General features: G+C 42.1%; 1 protein-coding gene across 1 annotated transcript; it reads left to right on the top strand.

Moving 5' to 3' along the window:
- Window positions 1-773: 773 nt before the first annotated feature.
- On the top strand, window positions 774-24,550 carry GRPR (gastrin releasing peptide receptor). Its single transcript, XM_065675728.1, has 3 exons — window positions 774-1,192; window positions 18,373-18,724; window positions 24,158-24,550. Exons 1-3 carry the CDS (start codon window positions 774-776, stop codon window positions 24,548-24,550), a joined length of 1,164 nt encoding a protein of 387 aa, XP_065531800.1.
- Window positions 24,551-25,235: the final 685 nt, after the last annotated feature.

Genomic DNA, 25,235 nt, shown 5'->3' with positions numbered 1-25,235 from the left:
TGAACTTCACCTCAGGAGCTATAAATGAGCAGATTTTTTTACTTATTATTTCCTTTTTTACCATCTAAAGAGTTAACGGTGGTTTTGGTGTGTTTTCTATCCCCCTGCTCCCCGGCAGTGATTAGACTCTCCGGTAGGTGGCTGGCATTCTCCGGCGCTCGCCTGGAATTACCGCAGTCATTTCAGTAAGCCTGCTCTCATCCTGGGAAGCAGGGGAAGAATTGACGTCCACAAGATCCCGCCTATAGGATACGAGCTGTCAGCGGAACCCTGCTTCTTCCTCACTTTAAATCCAGCTGGCAAGCCCAGGTGCTGATAGAGGGAGAGATTGGCAATGCAGCGTGACAACAGCTACCAAAAGTTCTTGCTTTTTGTAATTCCCTTGTTTTGGACTTGGTTCTGCTCAGCAGACCTGGAGCTGAGAATTTAGCAAGCCTCCACTGTGAAAATGCCTCCCACTTACTGGTCTTTGAATTTGATAAATGGCCTTCCAGAGCTGAGGAACACCTGACAGCGAGACAAGACAAGAGGCAAGTTTCAGGATTCAGACTATGCTAGAAGACATTCTCCTTTCACCTTATGGAAACAGTACTGTTGTGCAAGCTGCAGGTGCTTTTTGGTTTGTTCATTGTCAAGATCTGTCACAAAGTGATATGACTTTTAGACTCTTTTGACCGTTTAAAGCCAGCAAGCAGAAGCAAAATTAACGCCAAAAATATATTTGATCATTTCCCAAAAAGAAAGCTGTCTTCTGAGAAGAGCAACATAGGACAATGGCATCTGAAGACTGCCTTCTGCTAGACCTAGAAACAGATAACTTCATTCTCTACAACCTTTCTGTCAACCAGAGTGCAAACCTCTCCCTTCTCGGTGATGAGTGGTTCTACCCAGCATTCCTCTATGCCATCCCTACGATCTACGGGATCATTATTTTGATAGGCCTTATTGGCAATATCACTTTGATTAAGATCTTTTGTACTGTGAAATCTATGAGAAATGTCCCTAACTTGTTCATCTCCAGTCTGGCTCTGGGAGACCTGCTGCTGTTAGTGACTTGTGTGCCTGTGGATGCCAGCAGGTACCTTGCTGATGAGTGGCTGTTCGGCAGAACTGGGTGCAAACTTATCCCTTTCATACAGCTCACCTCTGTAGGGGTGTCAGTCTTTACACTCACTGCTCTCTCAGCTGACAGGTAAGCTGGCTGCTGTGGCTTGAAAAGAAGCCTGCCTAATGACAAGTCCATAAAATGTATTATTACAAATGCATATTTTCAGGTAGCAATCATATTTTTAACCTAATGAGGGAAAAGAACAACTTCATTTAATTTCTGATAGTTACAAGCATACAAATTGAGGAGGATGCAGGCTGAACACAGAATACTTTTTCTAGGCTGAACTAAATGCTTGTGCAGTTTAGCTAACAGTCTAGCTTAATTAAAAGAAAAACAAGAGCAAATCAAGCTAAAGACCAGAGAGAGAAAATACCATTAACGAAGCTCTGTTGAAAGCTAGCATGCTCAAATTTGCCAGAAAGATAATTGAACCGTATTTCATGAAGTGTGAAGGTACTGCAGCAGCAGTTTAAAGCACAGCTAGAATCAGTTCTTTCTAGTGGCTTGCTTCCTTAAGGCTAATTACATGAGGCAATATTTCATGAAATATATTCAAAATATTCAAATGAGGATGCCTGCAGCCAGGAATCTCAGTTCACTATAGACAGTATATTTCCCTTGATTAAACCATTGAGCCCTTAGCCAATCAAAACTGATCTGTGCTGTTGGTTAGGAAACTTTGTCTTCCAATACTGTTTGATAAAATAACATGTAGCTATGCTATTTTAGAATATGTGAAACTAAGTTTGACTTTAACAAATGAGCTGCTTCTAATAAGCCAGCTCTATTTTAGATTTCTGTGAGGCTTTAGAAAACTCTCAGAGCATTCAGATTTAAATTCAAAAGACATTTTAATTTTAATTTGAATGCTATTTAGAAGAATGAAGTCTACCTTTCTGGAAAGGTTTTAAATACTTATTAGACTGTTTTTATTAGACTGTTGTTTTATACAGAAACTCCTATGTACATCATAGAATTTAGGATATTTTGTTTCTGATTTGGGTGCTTCAGAAAGAGATTAAGGAATACATTCTAATCATGCTAAAGTTACAAAGTCTCATGGAAATACTAGGATTTCAAAAAAGAAAACTTATTTCAGTTTTGTTTTGCCTAAAAAGGAGCTGGGGTTCGTATTTCTTGATCACTAAGAAATGAAACTGGGTTTGCTTTAAGTAGTTCCTTGCATGCCACTCTGTATCTCTCCTCCTAAGCTACTATAAAACATCAGATTATATTGTTCAATTTCCAAGGTAGTCCATACACATATTTCAATATACAGTATGTGGTCTTAATAAAAGCAGACTCCATAATGTTTCAGAGACAGGCTAGTCAATATGCTTAGTAATTTCTCCACGTCAGGGTACTTATGAAAATAGCACTCTCTGCCCCAGTAGCAAATGATAAACAGACCTATATGTGGGCAAAAGTCTTCAAGCAATTTGCTCTAAAAATGTTGAGAAAATACGAAAACTGCACAAATGCCCTAGTAAAGGGCTACCTACACTTTTATTCCCAAGTTTCATGTGGTGGCTGGTTCCCCCCTTGACGGCTCGAAGAAAATGTTAGGAAAATAGTAAGTATTTCTCCAGGAAACTCATCTTTACAAAGCTGTAATATAAATTGTTTTAAGGGGTGTCAGGGAAAGAAAAATGCATCATAAAGAAGATTAAATTAGAGAGATTTGTTGCTTTCTGATCACGTGCCACATAAAGTAAACATTGCAAATGCTTTTACTGAGCAGCACATCAGTGCAGTTTTTTGCCTGAAGTGAGTGAAGAGAACAGAAAATAGCAGCTGTGGCAAGCTTCAGGTTTGGTGACTAAATTCTGAACTTCAGCTTTATCTGGATCCTGCTGACCATTGTGCTGCACTGGTGATCAAATATTACCACACTTCTCAAAGCCACTTGGCTACAAGGGAGACAGACATGCATGTGGGAGAAGACTTTATGTCCCCATTTTCCATGTATCATTTTGCCCTCTTCTGTCCATTGCAGAAGGAAATAATAATGAAACTTTTACCTTTATTAGATCTATGAATCTTAAATGCTGTGCACCAAACCACAAATGGCTCTTATCTATTATGCTTGCTGAAGTTTCTGGTTTGGTATATTAACTGCAGTGCTGGGATAATTTTGTTACAAAATAATACAGTCCATATTTTGTCAGCTCAGTCAGTTAGCCTATCTTTTTATGTTTTCAAACTGTCACTGTGAACTCTAGGCCCCGGTATTAATTGTGTCATTAGGGAAGTGGACTTAAAATGTACAGGGAAATCTTCCAGGATGCAAGTTGACTGTGACCAGCATGGTGATGCCTGCCTGAGTCTGTGAAGGGACCAGCAGCCCTTCACACGCTGCTGTGGCCTCTGGGTTAGAGAGATGCTGAGCCCGGCACTGGCTGTTGTCTTAAACAACCATATCCAAGGTTAGATGTAGAGTTGTACAGCAGATGAGCGGCAGCTCAGCCCTGCAGTGAAATACCTGCAGAAGACAGAGGCATGGTGGTGAGAACAGGGTAACATGATGACTTGGGAGTTCAGCAGGTAACACAGCTCAGACGGGGCCCATCTCACTTGGCCTTTGTTGTCTGAGGTAAGAAGACAATAGGATAGTCAGCAAAGTGTCTCCTAGAGCATGGAAAGAGATACCTCGAGAGGAGAGAGGATAAACCACCATATGAGGATACCTATATCCCTCCTTAGAAATAGAGGAAGCCTTGCTGTTTAGCACAGATTAGATGCCCATATTTGAGATGGCTAATGTTCAGTGATGTGAATCCTACCTGAGATGCTCACATAAAGCCTGTGAATGTTCCTGTTCTCATGTTTTGAAGCCACAGACCATGGGAGAGAAAAACTCCTAAACTACCTGCTATGAATAGCAGACACGGGGCACTGTCTCCAAGAAAAGGGAGACTTGTCAGTGCACCACAGACCTTTTGCCTATAATTCATCTTCTGCAAAAAATAATGATAAAGCCCCTTCAGTTCCAGTATCCTTCTATTACCAAAAGTGAATGGGAACAACTGTTGGCACTACTGAAGGTATCGTGGTAATGACTAGAGACCTTGCACTGCAGGGGTCAGAAATCTTCTGTGTAAAGAAAGCATTGGTGTGTGATACAACAGGGTAATTTCCAAAGATGTGACCACAAGATTAAAGGTAGTGGGTAAGTGTGATGGACAAACACAGTATGTGAGAGAGCAGTGAGGCACGTATGCTACGTGCTATGACAGTTGTACAGATCTGTTGCTTTGGATCACCTTCTGAAAACAAAAGGCCCAGTTTTAATAGATTTTTGCACAGTCCACATTATGGTTACAGCAGTATACTTTCCAGTGTTATACTTTTATTCCTCCCATTTCCACTTTCCCAGGTGTTAGGCAGGACTAATAATATTGAATCCATCATCTGCTGGTGACTGCAAATACTCAGCTAAGTGTCAGCATCCAACACAGAGCACCTAAAGCTGCTCAGTGGTTTTACTCTCTAAGACCTAGTGGCTGTCCAGAGGGATTGGCTGCTTACTTACAAGCTTTTCTCAAGGAGAAGACGAGGGACAAACTGCTGATCTCAGCTTTTCCTGCAGTGGGAGCCTCCAAGCCTGCAAGGTGCTCTGCATGCATGTAGATGCAGATGAGCATGCCTGCACAGATTTGGTTAGGTAGGGCATAGCCAAAGAATTCCCAGGTGCCTAGGTTGGCTCTGTGTTCAATCATTAGATTGCAACACACCAAAATTAAATTGTTTGAAAATATGCAAGAAAGAGCAAAAGAAGAGTTAATATTAGAAATGTATTTTCTGTGGGACTCTTCCCCTGGCTGCATGGTACTTGTATCTGTCTAGCTGCATTCACAGAAGCAGTGGGAGCTGTCAGCAAGACCCATTTTCTGCAAGCTTGACAAATTTGCAGAGCAGCCAGGAGAGGGTTAAGGCCTGTGATGTGCTTAAGGCCACCTTCCATGAGTGATAAGACAGGAGGACTGAGTTTACAAGAGCAAGGAAACAAGCAGCTGATGGGTGTGTGTTTGTGTGTTTTAGAAGGACTGTAAATGAGGTTGGCAGGGGAAGGACATCTGTCTGCCGTGCTGCTCTGTTCTGTCAAGGCAGTGGATTTCTTCAGCTGTTGCTCAGCTCATCCCAGCAAAGAAAGAGTTTGTGTTTGCCTGCTGGCGTGCCCTCCTCCTCCTTGGTGTAAGGGGAAAGGGGATAAGAGTACCTGTGGGAGCGGTGACACCTCGGCTGCTAGCCTAGGTGTAAAAGCCAAAGCTGGCTCAGCAAGTGACAGGAAATAAAGGAAAATCTTTGCACAGTAAGAGGAAAAGCAGACCGTTTAATTGCCCTTGTCATGGGAGATGTCTTTATTTAATTGCCTGTTTCTCCCTTGACTGACAGGGCTTATACATTTGCATTTGAATTACCCAAGCTGTCAAGCACTGATCATAAGCCCCACTGTTTTGCTGACACAGTAAAAAAATCAAAATGCCCAAGTGCTCATCCAGTGAAACATTCCTGAAGTAATTCTGGTTTTACAAGCACACAGCAGAGTAAGCGTAAAGTGTAAGTGGAGGTTACAAGCAGCATCTTTACTTTAAACACCTTGGATTATCTGGATTTTAGTGCTGGAAAACTGCAGCAATACTTGCCAGCAGAAGCTGCCTCCTGTCCTGTGCTGAAAGAGAGAAAGTGTAGAGAGATGCATGGGGTGACATTACACATGAGGTTAGGTGGCTTACTTGGTAAGACCAGCTGCAGGCAGAAGGAATTGCAGTTATGTGGGAGACCTAAAATGAGGATGTTAACTTTGGAAATGTTGACCTTAATGCTTGAGTGCAGGGATGGATGCAGGGATCCAGCTATGCTGTGTCCCTTGGAGTGGGTCACAGCCACAGCTTCTGACATTCCTCTGGACTCACATGACTGTTTATCTAAGAAAGTAAAGCTTCAAACAACCCTCTCTCCCAAAAAATAGTGGTGGAAGGAAAGAAACAAACCCAGAATTTCTAGAAAGATGTTTTTAAATATGCAAAAAAACCTTGTTTGGTGGACTCATCTCTTCAGTGATTTGGCTGTCTCCAGCCCCTATTATTATTACATGCGATACCAGAGGAAGAGTAATATCTACTTGTCAATTATTTTGTTTTATTTTACAACAACTAGGTTATGTTTCAACAAGAGGAATAAGGGAAGCATACCACTCTGAAATGAAGCTATGGAAGGCCAAACTGGATTTCCATTGAGTTGATTTACTGAGTGATACTTTTTTTTAATACCATCAGTAAAGTGTCAAGTCCAAAGTTTATTCTGGGCAGCCTAGTCACAGAATTCATAAAATCCCTTCAGGTCACTAAGGCACTATTTTGGAGCAATTTACTCATGCTGTAATTTACTGTACAGCCTCAGGAATGTTTTGAGAGGGTGGCTGAGAAAGCCACTCTCTGAACTAAGACAGCCTCTAGGCCAGTCAATGCGAATCAGCAGAATGGTACCCCCACATGTACGTTTTGGATCCACTAACATGATCCCAGCCAGAGCACCAGCCCTTCCAAGCCAGGGAAGAAAACTGGAGGGACTTTGGACCACAGCCAAAAGACTTCCTTTTCTCTGAGGCACTGGGCAGCCTATCCTCATTCCCTGCTGCTGGCAGGGTGTCCATGCCACTGCTTCTCCTGTACTGATTGCACAGGGTACTTGCAGAGAGAGATACACGTATCCCTTTCAGCTGATGTATAGTCTTAGATCCTGTGCTGCTGGCCACTGTGTCAATATAAGATAAACACTCTAAACACTCATGGTTTTAGCTCTCGTTTCCTCAGCCCCTGCATCATCTGTACCGTAAGAAACAGATCAAACAGCACAAACTTTCTGAATATCTTGATTAGCCAGAGCAGATGGCCAAAACATAATACGTGGAGCTTCTATAACCAGGAACATTAGAGCTCCCGTTTATAGCGGTGGGACCAATGTGCAAATCTGAGGTTAGAGTCAGTGCTAATGTGCTGGAGACTGTCAATATTTAAGCAATCGAAAGGGAGAAAAGTTGGATTAACTATTGTTTACATTTCAGTAAAACCTGAAAGCCCCCATCAGTTGTCATGGTCTCATGGTACAAGGTGCTGCAGACACTGTTAATAAGGAGAGCAACTGGCTGCAGAGAATTTGTCAGCTCTGTGTCAGGCTGAACATGGTGGGCTGGCACATCAACATCTGCATGGTGGTCCCGTTGGTTCATGTATTTACTAATTAGTGCTCAGATGTGATCAACAGCCTGGCTAAGAAAGTAGAATGGAGTTGAAATGAAGAAAGGAGAAGCAAGCACAGCCTGTCTGGTATGTGGTGTGAAACATACAGTAGATGCTTTGCTCATGGACAACCCTTGCGATACCTGTTTTCCTTTTATTTTGAAAAGAAACTCCACTGCTAGCCCTGCAAAGTGTTCTCACTTTCTTTCTCATCAGTTCTGTGCCCATATGCCCACCTGACCCCATACCATGTAGGATACCGTGGGCCATGAAATCATGGCCAAGTTCCTGCTCATAGCAGACTCTTCAATTCCCCCCATCACTGCCTGCTGCATGTGACCTCACAGAGCTAAGGATGCCAAGAAGGTGTCCTAGCAGCAAGCCAATTGCTATTGAGAGAAAAAAAGAGAAAAGCAGAAAGTTGGAGTCCCTTGCAGAAAACTCCCTTCCTGATGTCAGTTGGATCAGATTAACTTAACCAGACTGCAGAAGACTGTAGAGCATCAAAGGGAGAAATGCGCTCAGAGCTCTGCCCATCTTGTACTTGCCTGCCCTCCAGCTATGGCCAGTCTCTGCAGCTGTGAGGGAAGGCAGGACAGGAAACAGTACCACAACACACTCAGAGGACCTGCAGACAGCTCTGAAGCATGAGATTCAGATGTCAAATGACCTAGGAAAACCAGAAATGCAGATGCTGGAATACCACTAATTGCTCTAGCCATCCAATTCAGCAGTGTTTCTTGCCTGTGCACAGAGGCTGCTGAGTATCTCATAGGATTTGGTTTTAAACAGATCTTTTCAGTGACACTAGGCAACTTTGCAAGTATTCACACTAAAGGCACACACATCACCCTGTCCCCGTCATGTGTCTCTGGCATCCTGTTATCATCACTGCTTAGAGCTTATATTTCAGGTTGAAAATTGTCTGACCTCTGACCACTGCATAATAATCTAACAGCATAGCTAAAAGGCTGAGTAGGTTGGGGTTGTTCAGCCTGAAGAAGAGAAGGCTCCAGAGAGACCTTATTATGGCCTTTCAATACTTAAAGCAGATTATAAGAATGACCAAGAGAGACTTTTTACCAATGCTTGTAGTGACAGGACAAGGGGCAACGGTTTTAAAGTGAAAGAGGGTAGGCTTTAGCTGGATATAAGGAAGAAATTCTTCATTCTGAGGGTGGTGAGGTACTGGAATAGGTTGTCCAGCAAAGCTGTGGCTGCCCCACCCTTGACAGTGTTCAAGGCCAGGTTGGACAGGGATTTAAGCAAGTTGGTCTAGTGGAAGGTGTCCTTGCCTGTGGCAGGGGATTGGAACTAGATGATTTTTAAGATCCAGTCCAACTCAAGACATTCTGTTATTCTATGATAAGAGCAGTCAAGAATAGCACTAGGTTGTTTGACCTGAACATGCATTTGAAAGTCCATGTAAAGGTGATCACTTACACCACCTATGTTTACTGAAGCCACAGAAAGGACTTAAGCATCATATAACTGACTTAGCTTTATACTAACTAGCTCAGGTACTGATTACACTAAAGCCATGACGTGGTGAGAATGGCACAGGATGTCTCATTTTGTCAGGTGCAGAGGTGATGCTCCAATGTCTTCTCTTGGTCTCCTCTTTCCTTGAAAGATCACATCATCTACTCATTTGGGTCCTAGATACACCGTTTCACACCTGGCTGAGTAAAAATGGCTTCTGTCAGACTACAGCCATTTTCCCCAATGACTCTACAATCTTTTTGGTCTGGTCAGCTACTGTGTCATCTGCAAACTTTCCCAGCAAAGGTCTTATAGGCTGCCCAAGGCAGCTGATATAAGCAGTAAATAACATTGCAGCTTCGAAGGACCAAGCTAGAAATGGCTTAACGCACTGCTACATTTTACCAGCGTGTTTGAGGACCTGGAGGGGAGGGCACGGGGCTCAGGGTACCCGTCTGGAATGGCCCCCCTTCCCAGTCCAGGACTGCTAATTTTAACTTCTGTTCTGTGGGAGATGCATGGGAGTGGATAGGGGAGGGAAGACCACACGTGCCCTGGCATACGTGCATATTTATACGCATAGTCACCCGTGCCCATGCCCATGCAGGCTGTGCCTCCCTTGCACACCAGCGTGGCCCACATCATTTTACATGAGGTACAATATTGTGACAATATATTAATTATCATTTGTTAGTAAGATTAACCTCTCCATTATTCTGTCTACAACTGCCCTTGGGCAGCCCAAATACTGGCAGGTTTTGTGGTCACACCTTCCAGTTTTCTGAACTTCACAGCTTTAGAGCCAGTTCTGCACTTCTGGGGAATTTCTCTACTTTTTCAAGATTTGTAAATGAAATTAATACCAGTTGTTGCTCAGGCGGTTCCTTTAATAATCCTAGGTGTAAATTATTCAGTTCTGATGGTGTGAAAGTGTTTTGTGTTAGTAGATGTTGGCTCACTTCTTCTTCATCAACACAGCTGATGAATTTTCTGCTACATCTATAATACTGCATGCATGGTCTAGATACCCCCTTCATGTTTGGTCTTGAAGACAAATAAATAGTCATTGCTTTTCACTTTGTTCATATCTTCACCATTTATGTGTAAGCCTGACATACTGTTTTTTTTTTTGTTTCTGATGTATTTAAAAATGTATGTTTATCTGTTGCACAGCAACCTTTGATAATTTGTTGTCCCCTCCACCTTCCCTTATCAGTCACTGACATTTTCAAACTCTGATATTTGCTGTCATTTACTTTGGGTTTTTTTCCCATCTGTTATATATTGATTTTTTTTTTATTACTTCTTTGAGGTTTCAGCATGATTCCTCATTTTCTCTTGTTCAGGGCAGCTTTTTGCCCTGAACAGTTTATTTAGGGAAAGGGGGGAGAGACAAGGGAGAAGGCTGGGTGTCAGCTACTAATGTATATTTAGCACTGCCCCGGTTATGTTGATATCCCCAGCCCGTTGATCTGACAGCTGCTTTTAACTTAAAGCTGAAGCTCCATACATATATATATGTATACACACACACACATATATATGTATTGTTTTTCCACAAAATTAAGATAAGCACAATACAACTATTATAGATTATGAAACTGCTAATTTTTAGGTCAATGATGAACTTTCTGTCAGAACAAGGTACTGTATTGATTTATTGCACATCACAGGCAGGGTGTTTTGGGTTGAGAAACTACCATTTTTAGAAACTCCAATGAATTTCTATAACTGGCTCTGTGAGATATCCAGCAATTATGCCACGTGTTTAGGTTAACCAGTGATGTTGGTTTTATGCACTAAAAGTGATGCTTTCAGAAGAAATAAGGCTGATTCTCTAGTGAGATGAGGGATCTGTGTCTGAGACCTTAGCTTTAGCTGCCCTGGTAAGAGTTCAGTCCTCCAGCATGCAGAGGGACTGTTCCATTGCCATGGACAACCCTGAAGACTTGGGCTGAGACAGCAAAGCCTCGTATGGAAAGGCTTGCTCCTTGCCTTTCCTCATGGACCAGGTGCTACCCCTAGCCCTCCCAGCTCCGCTCTGGGTGCACACCACATTGCAGTCCTAGTACCAGAAAGCTGCTCCACCGGCATGTGATCTTGTTCCCCATTGCATGAGCAAGCACATCCATTTGCAAGGACTGCAACAAACTACAGGGCTGGCCCCACTGAAATCTTTGACTTGGGATCAGAGTTTCATTCAGAGACTTGCTTTTGATCACCTACAGAGAATAAAGGGTGGAAAGGGGGTCTTTCTAATAAGGAAAACATGGTGAGTGGAACTTCCACTGCTTTCTGAAGTAACCCTTACATCAATTGTTGTCCATATGTATAGATAATTTCCAAAATATTTTGTGCTCTGGATTGTCATGATTAGGAATATCACCTTAACTATGAAATAGTTACTACCTGAGCTCTCCTTCCCCAGTGCATAGTGCAGTTCAATGGCCTCTAAAATATTGTCTCAATTTTGACCTTAGTAATTCTTGGCTGAAATACCATTTGTCCGTATTCCAGAATGATTTAGCAGTATGCAGGTATACAGTCTGAAATTTGAACACATGCTTCAAAAATTAGAACTTCCTTCAATGCTTCCTTTTTCTTTCCGTTTAAATGCTAATTAATTAAAAGAGAGATAAAGTAGGCAGTACCTGCCAATGTATGTAAGACTAGCCCATTAGAGATGTCTTTGTGCCCATATGCAATTCACTAAAGTAAAGATTTTAATAACAGATGTTCACTCAAGAATTACACATAATAATGATAATCTCAACTAAGTATGCAGAAAGCAGATAGACCCAGAATAGATTGTCAGAATGTGTTGATGGGTTAGACAGTCTAGCAATTTTCTGGATTTACTGAATTGTCTTCAGAGCTATAAATATTCATGACATTCTTGGTGGAAACAATAAGGAAAGTTTGGGACACCGCATTTCTCATAAATGTCTTCAGATATTTAGTAAGACTTTTTCTTTGCTTTCCACGTGGAGCTACACACTCAACAAAGCTCCACATGCTTCATTTATGTAGCTTTTGCACAGCATCAACTTTTTCTCTGTTGCTTGAGGCTTCTTTTGCATGGCAGTCAAGCCAGTCCAGGGCAAAACAATAATGTGATACTAGTAGAACATAATTACAAAGTTCTAATGAAAAGATTTTTGTTCAGTCTATTCATCAGCCAAGACAAGATCAATGTGCACGCATAAAGCTTACAAATGGGAACAGATGACTGGGGATCTGAGGAAGTGTGAATTGCACACCTTTTCTCCCTCTTTTGGTTACAGGTGGGAACAGAAGAAATATGGGGACGTGCTGACAGAGAGGCAGTTCATTCATCATTACAGCAGGAAGTCATGGCAATTTCAGGAACTCATTTTCTAGAGCTGGGAAGAACTGACTTTTCACTTCACAGAAATATTACATGACTATTTTTGTAAGACATCAGTTCATTCCAACTAATCCCTGCTTCTTTTTTTTTTTTTTTTTTTTTTTCATTTCAGTTTCAGGTTCACATTAGCCCAAAATTTCACAATCGAGCTCAGTTTAAACAGATTCAAAAGTTTGTAAGTGGATTTCTCACATCAGAGAGAAAACCAGAAAGCAGCAATGTGGCGAATCTTTCCACCAGCCTCATGCAGTCTGAACAGTGGGGCTGGTAGTGAACCAAGGGCAGGCAAGCCTTCCGAAATTTTGTTTGAGCAGGTTTTAGAGCACTTGTTTTTTCAAACCATTATACAAATTCAGGAGTGAGGCCCAGGATCTTTTTATGCAAACAGTATAGGACATAGGAATGGATGATATTATTTGGAGGAAACTTCCCTTGAAACTGAAGTACTTCTGCAAACTCGTTTTGGAGGGGAAGTGTCCCATTTCCTTGCAGGAAGGATGGGGAGGATTTTTTTTTCTCTTCGTATATTTCTTGCAAGTGTGAGGTTCAGCAGCAGTGACGTAGGTGTGCTTGGAAGAACTATGATAAACAAAAGACGTACTCTGTGGCAAAACCTCTTTCTGCCATTTTCTCTTGCTGCACTCCGAAAGCTGAAAAAGTAAGGAAGGGAGAGTTATGGAAGCAACTTAATGTACCTTTTTAAGTCAGGTTCAATAGATGAGAGGGATATAGTGGCTGGCACATAGCTGCTATACAATATTTGCTGTCATATTCAGACAGGAGGAGCATTTCTGATATCCACCTACCTGTATGAGCAGCTACATTCACTGCCATGAGGGAGGGATGTTTCTTTCCTATTGCCACCAGCAGCAACTGCAATTATTACAGCGAACACAAATTATTTTGGCTGAAATTATTATCTGCTGACCTACCACTTGTAAAGACACTGCAGAAGGTGTTATTTCCCACCTTAAGCTTGCCTCTTTTTTTGCAACCCGTATCTACTAGATGTACAATGAAGGCTGTCGTATGAGCCATTACATTAGTTTTGATTGCTGGCAAAACGGAAGGGGGAACAGCAATCATGAAAGAGGAAAGCACGTGAAGGCTGACTACAGCACCAGCTTTCCCACAGAGCATAAAGTTACATCCCTAAACCCCCCCCCCCAAATAGGCAGTAATCCATATAGAGCTAAATTAATTTAAAATCCAAGGGAACTGTCTGATTTTCCTCACATGCTTTAGCTGTTTTAACTTATTTTTTGTGGCTGTTGTAGCAGGCACAAATAAGTGGCTGAAGGTGACAAGAAACAAGTGCTAGGGATGCAATGAAGCAGCAACCTTAGGAAAGCAAATTTGCAACCCTTGCTACCTCTGTGCTTAGGAACATGTACGCAGTATGTCTTTGAAGGCAAAGCCTGTTTAAACTTCAGCTGGTGTGTATTTTCTTGGCTCAGTGGAGTAGCACAAAGACTGATAAAATATTTTGCACTAGCAGAGAAGCTGCACCTAGGAAAATTTGACATCAGTTTGGGGCCTTATTTTGAACTGTGTGTTTGGAAAGCATACCTGTAACTGTCTTTTTCATGCTAAAGCTACTTCTCTGTTTATATTTGAAGTTTCAGCTTTGGGGCTAAGTGTTTGGTATTAACCAGTGTTTGCATAGTAAAGTTTTAGAGTACATTAGGTAGTGTTATCGCTACACTATTATTAACACAAGGATAATGAGAGTTTTCCAGTTTCCCTAGCATATTAACTTCAGTGGGAAAAGTATTTACCACAGGAAAACCTTAGGTGTGTGTCACATTTTAGCGGTTTTTGGTCATTTCAGTAGGTTTGGTCATGAGAAAGAATTATTCATTGAACAAGATTGAGATCCTAAGAGACCTGTATAAAATATTTTCCAGGATTCAATGGAGAGCTGTGCACTCTGTGGGCTCCTACCCAACCCCAGTGAATTTTGGAGATTATGTTAAGAAGTTACCATGTATTATATATTAGTGAATTCTGGCATTCTGGTTTGAAGCAACCCTTTCACCAGGCTCTCTTGGAGACCTGGAGACTGACCTGGAGAAGACAGATAGCAGTGGAGTCACTTAAGTTGGCGTAGGGGAGGATTACCCTATAGGGTGAATCCTCCCAGTGCCTCATGAACTGTCATTATATTAATTGCACTTAAAATAGCCCCAAGTGTAATTTCTTTGTGTGGGCTTCTTTGAATGAGACTGTGAGACACAGAGATCACTGGCATCCATCCTGGAGAGAAGGTCATCGGGAGCTGCTGTGCACAAGTCAGGTTGCTGCTTCACAAGCACAGTGGGAACAGAGAAGTTCAAACACTGAACTGTAGCAAAGGTCAGCGTCTTTTCTATATTTCCAGTTGGATTGGCAATCCAGTCATTTTCATCTGCATTCTTTAACAACTGGAGAGAAATTGGAGTTGACACAAGTTCTTGATTGTATCATTTTTTATTCAATTGAATCTTCAGAAGGCACATTTTTCTTTCAAAGTTTTGGCCTTTGTTGTAGGACATGAATCATGCCTCTGTTTTTAATCTTGAAAAAAAACAATCTTTAAGTGTGGGCTGGGAAAGGAATCTGACTGGAAAAAAGAGTGATATAAAACAATAAACAGAGATTGAATGTGAGAATAGGAGGAGGTGATAAATCCAGAGCCATGTCCAGATCTACTGCAGACAAACTGAGCATGCAGTGACACATACCATCAGAGCCTGTGCTACTGAATGAGTTTAACACTGTTGTCAGATCTTACCATGAGGGTTCACTCAGCTGGCCACCTAGGTCCATGGCTCCACTGAGGTATATAGACATATTCATCAGTGTCCCCTTCAAAGTGGATTGGATTATTCAAATCCTGGATGTTAAATATGTGAAAGTTATGTGCCTCAGGCCAACTTACTGAAAAAGAAGTTGCAGAGGACAAAACTTGAAATAATATTTATAATAATAAATAATTAAAGTGGGAAGCTTGAAATAATATTTTACATACAAGCTGGAAATACAGATGTTGAAAAACAGGGCCAGCTGCTGCTCAAATCTAGCAGATGAGGTTCTTAAGAAATACCAAGTAAATTATAAAATCCAGGGTTGATCCTATCAGGAAAGTGGTGTGGGAAAGTAAAGGAGTGAGAGTTTCTGAGCCCCACTCAGAAAAAACAGTCAGGACATGCAACTTTTTCACTCTCTGACCGCAGACAAATCTCCCAGTAGTATCCCAGCCCAAACCCAGCCTGGGGGTGCAATCACTTTTGCATGTCCCCTGTGCCCTTAAACATAGCAGCCACTGCAGCTGCTGTCCCCAGACAGTAGACCTACTTAGCTGGGCAGAAACCCATCGAACCACCAGCAAGGTGGCTGGAAATGGAGATTCACACCAGATCAATACTGGCCAACTAGGCATTAATAGGATAACATAATATAGGATGAGCATTAATAGAATAACATAGATTACTGAAGATTTCTAAATAAGTAAGCTCATCATCAAAGAAGCAACTCAAACAATCAGAAAAATAATTTGATTCAATTGCCAGACTTTCAAGAATACATCTACCTGTGTTCCTACATCTGTGAACTTACATTTTCAAAACCTATTTCCTAGGGTTTTTTTTTCTGTTTTATCTTTTTGTGCTTTCAACCTCATGCTTCAGGTCTACACTGAGCCCCTTGCAAGCAAAACCTTTCTCAGATCTTTTCTATCTGCTGTAGGAGGCTTTCAAAATAAACAAAACACCTAATAATCAGTGCCAGCATTCCTAGCTATTTCTAATTATGTTCTTTCAAAATTATATTGTTTGAAAATGCCATCTCTAATTAAAATATGCTAATAACTTGAAATGGATTCATTTTCTGACTACCTACTCTATTAATGTTAATAAAAATAAAACAGGAACCCTCTTTCTCTCTTTTCTTCAACTCATTTATGTTACTAGAAATTAATACTGGAAAATATTCTCTCAGGTGGCTATATTATATGAGAAAATCCCTGAAATAATTATGCTAATATACCATGTTGATAAGCATACAAATATCATCTGCAGAAATATCTTTGAATTAACTAAATTTATGAATACATTGATATGTGATTAATTTCTTTTTATATTTATCTGCCTTATGGCTTACTGAGGATGTTCAGTTAGCTATTGTTTCTGTCAATACTCTATATCTGGTGAATCAAACTATAAACTAGCTATTTCAGTACACTGTTTTAGTAATTTGCCTGGCTCTTCCATTTTATTACTGCAGTAGTCATAACATCATATTTAAGTGCTGTGATTTTCTTCACCTGAGATTATGATCTTCACCAGAAAATTGTGCTTTGTAGTATGACACCACTGAATCCCCAGTTTGAGAGTGCAAGTTAAAGAGGTGCTAAGCAAGCCTTAAAACTACTGTGTCTGGCTGCTGCAGCTGTACAGCTAGAATAAAGGGGAGCTGGAGAGCTTGAGGAGTAAGTCCAGAAAAGTACTGAGCAAGGTGTTTGCAGTCCATTAAAGGAACAATCACCTACACAAGAAACCCGTATGAAGAAACATCTGCAAATGATGAGATGGTCAGATATATCTTTATAAAAATAAATGTAAATAAATTGAAATCTATGCATGTACTTACTTATACATGTATATACACGAATATGTATCAAATATATGTATATAAATATGTGTATGCATATAAAGTACACAGACAGGGATGTAGACAAATACATGTATACATACATAGAAGGAATGAGTAGGTATGCTGGGCAGGTTATTGCTTATAATTAGAAGTTGAATACATGCTTATCCTGCAAATAAGGTAATTACCCAATTAAAACAGTGCAGGACTGATAGACTCCTCTCTCAAATGTTGAGCTTTATGATAAGGTAGACTATAGTATGCGGGGAATCAATCATGTACACAGAGTATCCCAGAGCATGGGCTTGGGCTGCCAGGGAGATGGACCCTGCTGCATGCTGCCTGGACTCAGGCAGTGTGTTATGCTCACTACCTGTGCTCCTGACCAGTGCCCAATTTGTCTGAAACAGCCAGGATCCTGATAAGAGCTTAGAAATGGACTCCAGAGCAGACACATAGGAATGTACCTGCCATGCCAAAAGTGGGCTGGGACAGCTTAGGACCCAGGCACCCATCAATCCCCAGGAAGCTGACAGTGACAAAGGGGGAACAAAATGAGTGATGCATGGTGTGATCCTGAAAGAAGAAAAACAACACTTTGTAATTGTTATGACAATGACCCTAAATACTAATTTATGAAACCTGTAAATATTCCTTCCAAATTATCTTTTTTCCTCTGCTGTGTTCCTTAAATGCATTTGTGAATCGTGATTCACTTGGAGAGTAGGCTCCTGCCAGAGCAGGGCTCCAGCAGATAGGAAACTTTTCTGTTTTACAGTCCTCTCATTTCACACATTGGATTCAAAGAAGTTTGATTCTTTCATTTTCTTGGATTCTAAAGTACAATTTTCTGAAAGGCTGAAATAATGAAAGACAAAATTGCAAATCAAGAAATGTCTTCTACATATCTGGTATAGAAAGCAACAATGTTTTTTCCTTCAATAAAGTCAGTTACCAGCTCTGGCTACTTAGCTGGAGTTCATTGAGTTATGGACAACTCTTAATTGCCAACTACACCACCAAATAGCAATTAAAAATGGGAACATGCATTTTTCAGCTTGAGAAAAGGTAAGATTGGCTCACAGGAGGCCAGTGTACTCCCAGCTCATGTGTGAAAAATCTCAATCCACTTTCCTTCTACGCCATTCTGTGAAGGGGTGTAAACTGATATATACTTCTGAAGTCTATGACTGCGCTTCCTATCTTAATCCTATTTGGACACATACATATTAATGTCAGGCAGCACTGTGCTTTGTTCTGTCAATTACAAATTTAATGAACTCAGAATTTAAACACATGAAACTGATTGGACCCATGGTAGGTGGCTCTGCTTTAAAATGAGACGACTATTGAAAACATCAACATTTAAAACACCAGAAAAAGAGCTTCACTGCCTTGAGTAAAAAAGGATTTTGTTTCTTTTGTCTTGTTTGTTTTTTCTAAATGGAAGGAAGAAGCAAGAATACAATGCCTGAGTGTTGAGACCAATAATTTTTTTTTTTTTTTTTCATTTTTAGGTATAAAGCTATAGTAAGGCCAATGGAGATCCAAGCATCCCATGCGCTGATGAATATTTGTGTGCGAGCTGCTATAATCTGGATTGTATCCATGTTGCTTGCCATCCCTGAAGCAGTGTTTTCAGATCTGCACCCTTTCCATGACAAAGGAACTAATAAAACCTTCATCAGCTGTGCTCCTTACCCACATTCAGATGGACTGCATCCCAAAATTCACTCAATGGCATCATTTCTCATCTTTTATATCATTCCTCTGTCTGTCATTTCAGTATATTATTATTTCATTGCTAAGAATTTAATCCGGAGCGCTTACAACATCCCTGTGGAAGGCAACATGCACGTGAGGAAACAGGTACTTAACTTTCTTCAAAAATCCACATTCCCTCTGAATCTGGGAGTAAAGAGGGAATGCAGGGAAATTTTTACTGTGATAGACTGTGTCTGATTAGGTGGGGTAAAAGGATTAAAATGGTTGAAACAAGACATGACACAGGGGTAAAACAGTTAAAGCAGCTTCTCCAGTTTCTAAGTTCAGAGACTTTGGCAGGGTGGTTACCATGGCAAACGCAGCAGGAGACCCATGCCAAAGCCTGGGAAGGTATTGACTAGGATGCAAGGAATGAGGCAGAGCTGGGTACAATGCCTGGAGATTGAAGCTGATGGGTGACACAACAGAAAATCAAAACTTCTCAAAGTTGCTTTGTTAGAGAGAGGACCCTAGATAAAGCCTTGTGCCATGAAGCAGAACCTCTTCGCACAGAGGGAAAAGCTGGCTCTGTCAGTCAATTCTCTGGACTGAAAAGTGAATAGAACACAACAATGGGGGAGTGAAAGTAGGGGAAGCCCCTTCTCCAAGCGTCCTGCCCTGGCCAGGAGCCCTGGTCAGTCAGGGAGGTGTGTGACTGCTCCACAACAGCAGCAACGCCTGCTGCACTCACCTTGGCTCCAGATCTCATCTACTGGTGCTGTGCCACGTTGAGAAACCAGTACAGACTGGAGAGGGACTGAGGAAGTGGAGACCATAGGAGGACAGTGGTGGGCACATGGTCTCAAGGAGGGAGGATGGAACAGCATAGCGTGGGGTCCTCACAGATGCGCTGAAGTTACCTGCCTTGCGGATGGTTTGATTTTTGAGGTGCTCAATCTCAGGAAAAGAGAAGAGTCCTGGCTTCTTCCTTTAAACTAGTTGGTCATTATAATTGTCTTTTTAAAAGTGCCTCATTTTTTAGGTTCTCTGGAGGGGAGTGGTGTTGAACAGAATAACCTACCCACCTGTTATATGCCCTCTGTTACAAGCCAGACTGGTTAGTCTTCTGATCCAATAACTGGTAGCCTCAGGTTTCACCTTAGTGTTTGATTCATATAAACAGGCCATTTGCTCTGGAATAATGCCGTCTTTTAACCGTCCCTCTGTACCTTTGAAAGCAGAGTTACTTCTGTTACTGTCATTCATAAGTGGGGTCTTTTTTATAAAACTTCCCAAGCCATCCCACTGCAGAGCTCATGATTGGGATTGCTCAGCTGGGACGCATGTATTCCAAATGGGTTTCATGCCCTGGTTGAAAATGTGTGGCTGGAAATGTGCAAGTCCTGAACCAAGTGAAGGGAATTAGCCAGGATTTGGCAAGCCTATCTCCAGCCTTTCAGCTGGAGACTGCTTCCTCTTACCTGCTCCTGTTCTACGCAACTGGAGAGAAAAAGAAAAGTCTCCATGGGGAACTCCAAATTCTGTATCAGCAACTGGGTATTTCAGGTCGGTGCTTAAATGTGAATGCATCTGAGCCTTAGGCTGTCCAATTAAGAAGGTAACAGCACAGTAACTTGTTTCTAAAAAACTTATTTACCTTATTTACCTTACTTCTTCCTTTCAACTAAGGTGTGCTTCAGCCTAAGCTAAACTGACACAAGCCATTCTTCAGCTGAACAATTATTCATATAATTACATGCAGCTGACATCTTCACCTTAGGATGACCTATCGCTATCATCTCATGCAACCTTCAGGTGCTAAGGTGAAACAGTAGGGCTGTAAACTTGTGTTTTCTTCCCATTAAATGATGTCTGATCCCCAAAATCCTTATTCTTTTTCCCTTCTGAATGTGTGTAACACTTTCTCCCTTGCAGGCCATTTTTCTGGTGATTTGATGACTGTCTTGATTAGTGACAATAAAGTGAGTAGTAAAAGCAGCCTTTTCCCCCTTTGGTTTTGGGGAGAGAGCTCCAAAGAAAATGAAAGGCCAGGCTGCAGTCTGATACTGTCAGTCCATCATTCCTACCCTGCAGTGCATTCATGAGCTATAGGTCTCCGAGATAACCGGTATTGATTTCTTTATTGCGTTGCTTCCTTTCTTTATAGTGCAGATGTGGCCTCAATGGCCCTATATCAAATTAAGGATATATTTAAAAAGAATATATGGTTCAGACAAGGAGAACCCTTTCTCAAAGGATTTAATTTTCAGGCTGTTCTCTAGAGACATTATCATTTGGTATATGTCAATCCTTCCTAAGCTCCATGTCTGATTTTCAGTCAGTGCCATTAAAGGGGCACAAAATAAAGTCAAAATGGGCTTCTCAGGTCTCTCCTGCCTATTCCCTGCTTGCAGCTGTCCTGAGGAAAGATCAGCCTGTGTAAAATGCTTATCCATGCAGCTTGAAAGAGGAGTGAGAATGGGGAGTTGTCCCATACTCTTGGCCAGGCACCACAGTTGTGTCAGGGCAGAAGCAAGGGCAGCCAGGCTGGCTTTAGGGGCAGTTTCAGTCCATTCAGGTTCTAATCAAACACAGGAAATGGGATGCAACCAATTCCATTGGAGTGCCTGGGAAGAGGTGCAGAGATTACCAAAGGGAAAAACATTATGAAACCCTAAAAAGTCACTGGTGTTACACTTTCCATACCTGCAAACATGTGGCTGCACAACCTCTCCCAGGGGGCAGTGTATTTTATCAGGTCTTTCTGGACAACTCTTCCTGTCCTCTCCTTTTGGGCAACCTCTGCCACTGCTCTTGTGCTCATTAGGAAGAAAAGTGTGTTTTTCAGTGGCATTGTTATTTCAGTGTGCAGCACTGGTGGACAAAGGACAAGGTACTGGTTACCTCAGTTCCCCTCGGTTGAGCAATATGTTTGGATTGACTCCAAACCTGTACACATAAGTAAAACAAAAGTGTGGCTTGTCTGTGTGAAGGTTATACTGTATGCTAGCTGATGTTGTAAAAGCACCTTTCCCTGAAAAAGCTCAGATTATGCTAAGAGAGGTAGTCATCCATCTATTCACCACCTACATTTGTCTTCTCATGGCCCCAGCTCTTTCAGCTGAGGGGTGCACATCACCACTGCCTCTGTGTTTCTCCAAGTACAGAATTTCCTCTCTCCATTTCTCTGGCTCCTTCAGCCTCCAAGCACTGTATTTGGTCTGTCAGGGCCATGAGCTGTTGACAGCACTTTTGTGTACATACACCACATGGCCCCAAGGCAGAAAGTCCTGCCTCTGGGCTCTGTGAAAGATCCCAGACCCCTCAACCATAATTAATAACAGTAATAGTAATAATAATAAGTTAATACAGAAAAGATATGTATATCGATATTATATGTGGATAATTAATGCAGATCACAGAATCATAGAATGTTTACGATTGGAAGGCACCTGAAAGATCATTCAGTTCCAACCCGTCTGCCATGGGCAGGGACACCTTCTATTAGACCAGATTTCTCAAAGCCCATCAATATGGCCTTGAACCACTGCCAGGGATGTCGCAGCCACAACTTCTCCGAGCAAACTTTTCCAATATCTCACCACATTCATAGTGAAGAACTTCTTCCTAATATCTAATCTAAATCTACTTTCTTGAAGTTTAAAACCACTCCCCCTTGTCCTATCCCTACATGTCATTATAAAAAGTCTCTCTCCAGATTTCTTGTAGGTTCCTTTAGGTACTGGAAGGCTGCTTTAGGGTCTCCCCAGAGTTTTTAATTCTGCAGGCTGAACAACCTCAACTGTCTCAGTGTGTCTTAATAGGAGAGCTGTTGCAGCCTCCTGATCATCTTCATGGCCTCTTCTGGACTTGCACCAACAGGTCCACATGCTTATGTTGGACACACTACTTCAGGTGAGATCTCACAAGAGTAGAGGAGAGGGGGATAATCACCTCCCCTAACCTGCTGTTCACACTCCATATCACAACATATGGTTGACTTACTGGGATGCAAGCACACATTGCTGAATCATATTGAGCTTCTCATCAATCAGCATCCCCAAGTCTTTCTACTCAGGGGTGCTCTCAATCCATTCCCCACCCAGCCTGTATTTGTGCTTGGGATTCACCAACCCATGTGCAGGACCTTGCACTTGGCCTTGTTGAACTCCATGAGGTTGGCATCAGCCCACCTCTCAAGTGTGTCAAGGACCCTCTGGATGGCATCCCTTCCTTCCAGCAAGTTAACTGCATCACATAGCTTGATCTCATTAGCAAATGTGCTGAGGGTGCACTCAATCCCACTGTCCATGCGGCTGAGAAAGAATTTGAACAGTGCCTGTCTCAACAGTCCCTGAGGAGTGTCATTCATCACTGGTCCCCACTTGTACATTGAGCCATTGCCCACAATTCTCTGAGTACAGCTATCCAGCCAATTCCTTATCCACTGAGTGGTCAAAATCGGGTCTCTCCAGTTTAGAGACAAGGATGTCACATGTGACAGTGTCAAATACCTTGCACAAGTCCAGGTAGATGACATGAGTTGCTCTGCCTTTATCCACCAAAACCATAACCTTGTAGAAAACCAGCAAATTTGTCAGGCATTATTTGCATTTTGTTGAGACTTACTGGCTGTCACCAGTCACCTCCTTATTGTCCATGTGCCTTAACATATTTTCCAGTGAGATCTGCTCCATAACCTTACCAGGCACCGAGATGAGACTGACTGTCCTGTAGTTCTCTGCATCTTCCCTTTTCCCTTTTCCAAAATGGTGGTTATGTTTCTGCTTTTTAGTAGCGGGCACTTCAATACTGACTTCTCAAATATGATGTCTAGTGGCTTAGCCACTTCATTCACTTCTATCAACCCTCAGGGCCTACAGATGGATCTCATAAGCTCCCATGGAGTTGTTCACCTTCAGGTTCCTTATATGGTCTTGAACCTTATCTTCTGTAGTGGAAGGTTTTTCTGCCTCCCAGTCTGTGACTTTGTCTTCTGTGACTTGGACAGTGTGGCTGGAGCACTTGCCAGGGAAGACCATGTGTTTGTGATGCAAATGAGATCGTAGCTCTGCAGGCATGTGTGTGTGTCTAACTACTCTTGTTTATTCCCCATGCATTTACTTAAGGTGTTTAAGTTGTTTCCCCAGTGAAGTCAACTTGTTGGCTGGCGTGGCTGGAATTCTTTTGTGCTGCTCTTCAGGTGCTTTCCTGAGATCCCTCTCTAGGCTCTGGGCAGCTATTGCTGACACTGGCATCAAACTGGTAAGAGTGCAAGATGGCAGGAGATGTCCACACTTTTGTTGCTGGAGCTGGGATTTTACGAAGTCACAAGCCACTGGAATTGTATCTCTAATCTGGAAAGGAAATGCTACTTCTCATGTAGTAAATTTTCAGAATTATTTGTTTTTAGGGCAAGGGGTTGAGGTGATACAAGGAGGGATCTTGACTGTGTGTTCACCTGCAGACCATGTTGCCCTGCTCTGGCCGTTTTGCCTGCTGTGCTCTAACCCCAAAGCTTCAGCACTGGCAGAAGTAGTTAGCTACTAGTCTGAGCTAGGAGTAGCTGCTAATCTGCATTTCTCTTTCTTCTTCCAGATTGAATCCCGTAAGCGTCTGGCCAGGACAGTACTGGTCTTCGTGTGCCTCTTTGCCTTCTGCTGGCTCCCTACTCACATCATCTATTTATATCGGTCATACCACTACTCAGAGGTAGACACCTCAATGCTGCATTTCATTGCCAGCATCTGCGCTCGGATCCTGGCATTCACTAACTCTTGTGTCAACCCATTTGCTCTCTACTTGCTCAGCAAGAGCTTCAGGAAACAGTTCAACAACCAGCTGCTCTGCTGCAGAGCTCACCTCCTCATCCGGTCCCAGAGCATGGCCAGGAGTACCACGCGAATGACCTCCCTCAAGAGCACCAACCATTCCCTGGCTACTTTCAGCCTTATCAACGGCAACCATGTCTGCCACGAAGGCTGTGTCTAAAGGGCACAGTCAGGGATGGCCGCATCATGTACTTAGCATTAGCTGCTTGGTTTTGCCCTGTGGGGATGGTGAGTAGCAGACACATGCACACATGCATACACACACACACACGTGCATACAAGGAAGTCTGATGTGTGCAGACTTGAAGAGGAGCTTGAAGCATCCAACATTTCATCCTGTGCTTAGGTTGAAACTTCCAACATTTCATCTTGGACTGGGCCATCTCCAGAGCAGCAGATCACTGAGCACCAGACTACAGGAGCTCCCTGAGAAGTGCTGCGCTGCTTCAAGATATACTGCTTCTAATAAGAGGAAAGTGAGCATCTTAAGATCAAATCTAGCTTGGTTCTGCAGGTTCTTCATCACTTTCTGCTCAATCCCAAACTCAGGCAGACTTACAGCAACAGTGACAAGGACCGTACCAGGTGCACGAATTTGTCAGAAAAACTGCATCCAGAAGTTCATGGTATAATATATTTTGACACCAAAATAAATACATTTAAATAAGGTAAATACTTTTACAAAGGAGTTTAATGTAGGTCATTTACAGACTTTTCAAGTATTTATTAATGTTCTGAGTACAGTATTAATTCATGGTATAAAAGATATCAAGAGTTTACTGGGGCATGTTTGTGGCCTCATCTGAAATGAGCAGTATATTGCATCACATCAATGTGAAAGCAGT

The sequence above is a fragment of the Lathamus discolor genome, chromosome 4 (assembly GCF_037157495.1).
Source record: "Lathamus discolor isolate bLatDis1 chromosome 4, bLatDis1.hap1, whole genome shotgun sequence".
Classification (NCBI taxonomy): Eukaryota; Metazoa; Chordata; class Aves; order Psittaciformes; family Psittacidae; genus Lathamus; species Lathamus discolor.
This window is presented reverse-complemented; position numbering and strand designations above follow the sequence as displayed.

What these genes read in the sequence shown, in the direction of transcription:
- GRPR (XM_065675728.1), top strand. Translation starts at nt 774, where the DNA reads ATGGCATCTGAAGACTGCCTTCTGCTAGACCTAGAAACAGATAACTTC. An exon ending in ACTGCTCTCTCAGCTGACAG is followed by an intron (nt 1,193 to 18,372) that starts GTAAGCTGGCTG and finishes TTTCATTTTTAG; the next exon opens with GTATAAAGCTATAGTAAGGC. An exon ending in ACATGCACGTGAGGAAACAG is followed by an intron (nt 18,725 to 24,157) that starts GTACTTAACTTT and finishes TTCTTCTTCCAG; the next exon opens with ATTGAATCCCGTAAGCGTCT.